General features: G+C 32.6%; 1 protein-coding gene and 1 non-coding gene across 2 annotated transcripts in view; one reads left to right on the forward strand and one right to left on the reverse strand.

Moving 5' to 3' along the window:
• LOC106876983 (glutaminyl-peptide cyclotransferase) overlaps window positions 1–4895 on the forward strand; it is an 89843-nt gene extending 84948 nt beyond the window's left edge. The window contains exon 7 of the mRNA XM_014925755.2: window positions 3910–4895. Within this exon, the coding sequence (XP_014781241.1) occupies window positions 3910–4094 (185 nt within the window). The 3' untranslated portion in view covers window positions 4095–4895. The remainder of the gene's footprint in view (window positions 1–3909) is intronic.
• Window positions 186–304, reverse strand: LOC128249129 (5S ribosomal RNA). The gene has a single exon (XR_008265250.1). It is a non-coding gene; the product is annotated as a 5S ribosomal RNA (ribosomal RNA).
• Window positions 4896–7282: the final 2387 nt, after the last annotated feature.

Genomic DNA, 7282 nt, shown 5'->3' on the forward strand with positions numbered 1-7282 from the left:
TACATATATACGACGGGCTTCTTTCAGTTTCCGTCTACCAAATCCACTCACAAGGCTTTGGTCGGCCAGAGGCTAAAGTAGAAGACACTTGCCCAAGGTGCCACGCAGTGGGAATAAACCCAGAACCATGTGGTTGGTAAGCAAGCTACTTACCACACAGCCACTCCTGCGCCTATAGTGTGCGATGCTTACAGCACCTAGGTTTCCCAAGCGGTCACCCATCTAAGTACTCACTAGGCTCGACGTTGCTTAACTTCGGTGATCGGACGAGAACCGGTGCTCTCAGCATGATATGGCCATAAGCCATATATAACAAATTTCAATAGAGGAAGACAGATTCGGGTATCAAGTTATTCCTGGTCAAACCATGTATATTTTTCTTCATACAATCCCATTTGAAATCAAGGTTTGATAACAGCATGCATACATGTATGCAGATGAATATATACAATTAAATTAAAAGTCACGAGCAGATACTGTAAAACCCATGTAATTCACGCACTTTTTTTCACAAAAATAAAAATAAACTTTAGTGAGTGTGTAGATTGTTTCCAGAAGACTTTTAGAATTTTTTTTTTTTTTTTTTTTAAATGATGTACAAATGTAAACATTCGTACCAGAAGTTGACTCATTTAATGTCAAAATAGGTTTTTACAGAAAAAATATAATGAAGTTGACTTTTATTTATGATGGATGGTATAATGCTTACTTTTTCTATATAAATTTACTAATACCATTAAATGGTGAACTACTTTTTGAAATTTGACATTCATATTGTTAATCACGGTCTGGGTTATATTTTACTTCATCTAACGCCAATGACAACATCATAATTCATCCTTGCGCATGTAAACTCATGAAGTGAATATGAGTTAGTGTTCCTACAGAAACCTTCATTTACCTTATTCAATGTTTAATGTCATTTCACATTCATGTTGAATTATGCATCAATCTTATGTTCTCGTTATAGAACGCTTGTAATGTATGTATTACCATTTGTTTTGGTATAGTAAATTTTTGCTATTCTTGTTTATGTCTCCTCAGAGACATGTATACTTCTTAAATTTTGCACATCACCTCTTAAATTTCGCACTTCTCTTGTTCAATAAACACAAGTTAAACTTGCAAAGCTGTTTATTTTTTTTGATTTTTAATGTTTGTTTTAGCAGGCTACCAAACAATCAGTTTAGTCTCCCACATAAAACGGTAATGACAAATTTTAAAGTTTGCTTGACATTTTATAATTGTGAAAGGGATTAAAATTTCGATACTATGTATCAAAGGTTCCAACAAGAATAGGCGAAAAATCAGAGCTTGAGACAAGAAGACACTTTTGACCAATCAAAATTCTGTTTACATAATCAGTTTGATCGATCACCTTCCTCTGTTGGTTGAGTAAAGTGTGATCCAAGCTGATGTTTATTGGTAGTTAAACTTATTTTGCAACACTTGTGCGTATTTATCAGCTTTGTTTTTATTGATCAGAATTATCAACAACTTTTCCTGTGATTGTGATTTGAGAAGACATACAGAAGTATGCTAAAGATCGGACATAATCTCCTGTGGGCAAGAAATGTAAAATAAAGTTTATTATAAACAACACAAACACTTCATAATTTAATAGCTTTCAATGTGATACCTGTTAAACAGAAATTAGTTTTATTTAATGAAAATTTCATAAAATTTAATCATAAGTAAGTGAAATTATGCTAAATACAACTAAATTGGAAACCTTTTTTCCCTGGCCATATCGGCAATTCTGAAAACTTTTGGGTGTGAATTTTACACGAGTAGAATAATTTTTTAACAATTTTTATCCTGAAAATCACCTGCATAAATTACACAGTTGTGCAAATTACATGGGTTTTTATGGTAATACTCACACAAAAGCCTGTAAATTATGCTTAAACGAAGCTATTAAAATATTACAAACTGACAAGAAATTATTACTTAATAAGATCTCTGAGGTTTTGATCTCATATCGACACAAGCTTCTTTCAACTTTTAAAATTTTTTTCAGTTTAATAAATAAAAAAGTATATGCTGGTTAGGTTTCCCTATCTAGTTTTTGACTCACTTTGGATGTTATTCGTGCATATAACTTAGATTAGCCACAAATATGCAATTTCTTCCATCTTTCTTAAGTCATACAATAAGCACTCTGGATTTTTTTGAAATTTTTATATTTATTTACAATTTTTACATCACTGTTTAAAATTCGAAATTCTTTAAATATTTGAAAAACTTTTATAACTACGAATCTCTGAAGGAAATGTGATTACCGAAGCTGAAAAGATGTATCTACCTCTTTGTATATTCCCTGAAATAGCCGTAAGATGTTTTATGTTTTATTTGAGTCATTCAAGGACTTTCTTTTAAATCACTGTCATCTTATCCATTTGCATTGCATTATTCTAGAAGTTTCTGTAGTTTAGAACTTTCTCATGATAACTTAACTTCTTTTGTTTGATACATATTCTTATATTGTGTCCCAAATTGGTGGTTTTTGCAGTGCAATAACTAAAATATTATGTAGGTGCCAATAATTTTGAAACACACTTGAAATTTTACCAGCTGAGAAAACCATATTAAGCATCATCAGATGTCCTCCTTCAGTAAATTTATGCTTTAGTAGTTCACTTTATTGTGTCATAAGAGCATTTTCATAGACGTCTAATTTTAGCAAGAAATTCAATTAAAATCCATTTTTGACAAAGAGTGCCAATAATTGTGTACATATATTGAGAGGGACTACATGTACTCCATTTAAAAATTTTTTTATAGTCCTCATCAATTACCGAGTGTTGAAATTAAAATTTTAAATTGAACATGTAAAAAAGAATGATGCATTGTTGTGTTTGTTGAATTTTCAGCAGGGACCTTAATGAATATCTTTAATGTTGTTTTCATACTGAAAATTGTTCATCTTTGCCTTAGATCTTTACCAGCTTTATTGTATTTTCATTGATCCTTCAGCTCTATAAACATTCAGCAAAAATTAACTGACATTGTATTTCCCTCAATACAAATAGACCCTATTTTAAAATCTCTTTATATATATATATATATATATCTGTAAATAATATGTGACAATTATTCGGTAGCCATGATATAACTCTGAGTTTTGGATGCTGGGGCGGAAACCCATGCCGCCATCTCTTCAGTTATCTGGCCATTGAAAATTGCTATGAAAATGACCGTTAAACGAAGGGAGATTACTGTGTGGTTGACTGTTATTAAGACAAAAGAACTATTAGAATGACCGCTAAGTGAGGGGAGGGGTAAAGGTAAGGGAGTAAAAATGTCCATAGTATTCGCTTAAGCGCACCAGTCCATACATACACGCGCGCCGGCACACCCGCGTACATGCGCCTATATATATATAAACTCATCCACCCTCACTTGAAACACACACATGCTCACCCACACATTCGCCAAAAAAAATATATGTACATATACCCGCATACACGCTCACACACACAATGAACATGCTCGCACCCATACACACACTGCGCCTCCACACATATATATATGTATATATATATATATATATATATATATATATATATATATATATATATATATATATATACACACATATATATATATATATATATATACACATATATATATATATATATATATATCATTCCCTCTGTTTTTCCTTTTATCTATGCCTTCCCTTCTCTTCATTCCCCACCACACATTAATTTCTCTTTCTTTATAATTCCATTATTTCATCATATTTCCCCTCATCCCACCTATCTATCTTATCTACCTCTCTTTACATTACTTTTTTATTCTCTTCCACCTTCCTCAGCACAGTTACTGTTGAGAGATGCTAACAAGCAACAAAAGGGACACCTGACTCAGCCCTTTTATAATATTGTTTTTTTTATTGTTTTTTAGGTGTGAAAATCCTCCATTTGATTCCATATCCATTTCCAAGTATCTGGCATCAACCAGGTGACATCGAGAGGAATCTAGATAAAAGATCTATTGCGAACTTTAAAAATGTATTGACTGTATTTGTTGCTCATTACTTGAAACTTGCTTCCTGGCACAGAGAATGTTCATCCAGGTTTGAAAAGTGACTATTCAAGCAACCTATAGCAACCAATGGCAAACGGACAATGCACACATCATTCATCAATGTCTAAATTCAAATTTGATCAGTCAGAAGATCTGAGTAAATGTGAGTGATAAAACAAGAGCCCTGTAGTATACATCTTTGGTTATATGTTCATTTTCAGTCCTTTCATAAGTATTTGTTGAGTTTGTAAAAATGTTATAACTATTTTTTTTTATTAGAAGTTTTCTCTCAAATCATTTCCATATAATTTCTTTAACCCTTTTGATACCAACCCACTTGAAACTGCCTCTGACTCTGTCTTGTTTCCAAAAGTTCTGAATTAAAATCTTCCATCAAATCTTAGTCACAATTTATGTTCCTAACACTAGCTTAATAATAACTAGATTATTTTACTAAATTCTTTGTTATATTTAAAATTAATTGAAAGAAACACAGAGTATCTCAACAGAAATATGGTAACAAAAGGGTTAAGCAATATTTTAATCTAGAAATATTTTTACAAATACTTCCTTATTTTGTTTTCTCCTTCCATTTTTAATTCTTCATCCGTCAGAAATAAAAAAAAAAAATTAAAGTTTGTGCTCAGTTGTGCAAGACAAATTCATTTCTCTAATCAAAGTAGAAAACAAAAATGAAAGACAACTAGAATATTTATTCCATTATATTTATCAGTAGAATTAAATGAGTTTTGATTCTCTTAAAAAACAAAATAGAAGGATCCAACCTACATTTATATTACTGTAATAAAATATTTTTATGCCAAGCAATATAAATTTTAAATATTATTAAATTTTATCTTCAATTTTTTTCTCTCTCTTTTATTAATGTTTATGTTGATTAGAAATGGTGGAAGGTAGAATTGTTTCAGCAGCAGATTAAAATAAATACAGAAGAACAGCAACTTTCATTTTTTTTAATCAGTTCCTCCAGCTTATCCACCTCCACAGTAGCCACCAACTAAGTCAACAAATGTATGGAAATAAGCTGGATGATTGAGAAAGTACATGTATAAAGGCAACACTGCACCTTATACTATTTCCCACTACATATCAAAATATGCAGTATAGTACATAAAAGTCAGGTTATATTTAAAACAGTAGATCTGTTAGTCATGTCTTGTCAGAGTTATTGACAAGAAGAAAGTGATGATAAGTAGCAGAAATGGATATATAGCAAGAGGTGAAGAGTGACAAATAGAAGTGATTCAGAAGAGAGAGTGGTGGCTGTGTGATAGGTAAAGTAAAGTGTGTGTGTGTGTGTATATATATATATATATATATATATAAATGAAATATTCAAACACTGAGATTTGAAGTCAGATGTCACTACTGTTCATATCATCTGTGGATAAATTCAAAATTTGATGATATCACCAGTAGTAGCATGGGTGGAACGCAGTTATGATAGCTTTAAGGAGCTATGAAATTTGCACGAAGCGTAATGATGCTTAATGAGCGTCTACCTGCTAGAAATAAGAGCCAAGTCTTAAATAATATATATTGTTATATTTTGGGATGATAATTTGTTTTCCTGCCAGATAAACACATGCACTATATATTCTTTCTTCATGCATTTATTATTGTTCATATTTCATCTTATGTCCATTGACTGGAAGACAAAGGACACATATGGGATGGAAGAGTCACTGAACAGGTCGTCACAGGTGTGTGGCAAAAGATTTCCAGACAATGTACATAAGATGAAATAAGAGCAATAATAAATGAGTGAAGAATAAATGTATAGTGCATGTGTTTATTTGGCAGGAAAAAAAAATGACCATTCCAAAATATAATAATATCTGTTTCAACATAATTTCACGTCAGGAATATTGCAAAACAACCTCATAAATGTGTTTATATAGAAGTGGTTCAGAGGAGAGAGTGATGGATGTGTGTACAGGGAGAGTAAAGTGTATGTATACATATATATATATATTGTTATATTTCGGGATGGTCATTTTTTTCCCCTGCCAAATAAATACATGCACTAATTTTCAAGAGGAGACTGGCAAATCATTTGAGTTCATTTAGAGATGAAAATAAAAGATTCCAAACAAGTCTTGGTAAATTAATCTGGTCTATTAAAGACAGAAACAAAGACTATACTATCAATTGGGAATTAATCTGTACTGCAAAACCATACAGGTCTGGAACTAAAAATATGACCTATGTTTAGAAGAATTATACCAAATTTTTACATCTAAGAGTTATATAATAAATTCTAGACAGGAACAAGCTTTGAGATGCTTGCACATGAGGAAATTCACATTTGCCCAGTATAAGTGAATAATAAACATTTAAACAACCGAATGCTTTAAAATAATGGATTATACGTGATTATCCACTCGAAACTTGAATTGAAGATAGTTCATGTCTACAATGCAGAGTAGATAAACGAAAATCTTTAAACAGTTAAATCAAAGGATATTAAAGTAAAGACCCTGAAAAAACTGTACCTATATAATTGTAGGGATGCAATTGCAATGGTTACTAATCAGTGCAGTTAAAACAGGTGTAGGTCTATGTAAAGCTGTATATATAAAAAGAATTAAAGGTAATGCTATGCCACTTCATAATAATCCTTATTATTGTTGTTTATATATATATATATAAGGAGAATTCATGAAAAAAACAACAGACGAAGACAGGTGGTGTAAACAACAAATGGATGATTTAGTATAACGCTCGGGAATAGAGAAAGTTTTTAACATTTCGAGCCTATGCTCTTCAACAGAAAGAAACAAGGAGAAAAAAAATATGTGTAGTGGTCAGCGATCTATCATGGCGAATGCCGGACAGAAGGATCACACTGTAGAGTTAAGAAGAAGGGGAGGTAACAAAAAAGTAGTGATCCCAAAACGAAGGTGCGTGTGTGTGAGAGAATGCTGGTGATCTTAACGTATGCATGTGTGTATGTAGGTGTGAAAATGTGGGGATGGGAATTGGTCAGTGCTGGTGTGTGCATAGTGGTGTGTTGTGAAGGTGTTGGGAGGTGGGGTGGGGGTAGAGGTTGGGAGTATGTGGGTAGGTAGAGGTGGAGTATGTGGGAGAGGGTGTATGGGAAGGTGGGGTAGGGGTGGGTATGGGAGGAGGGAGAAAGAGTAGGGGTGAAGAGAAGTAGCAGTCGGAGCAGGAGAGGTGGGTGGGAGGAAGTAGGGGAGGGGTTAGATGAAGAGAGAAGGAGAGTTGA

The sequence above is a fragment of the Octopus bimaculoides genome, chromosome 11 (genome assembly GCF_001194135.2).
Source record: "Octopus bimaculoides isolate UCB-OBI-ISO-001 chromosome 11, ASM119413v2, whole genome shotgun sequence".
In the NCBI taxonomy this organism is placed as follows: Eukaryota; Metazoa; Mollusca; class Cephalopoda; order Octopoda; family Octopodidae; genus Octopus; species Octopus bimaculoides.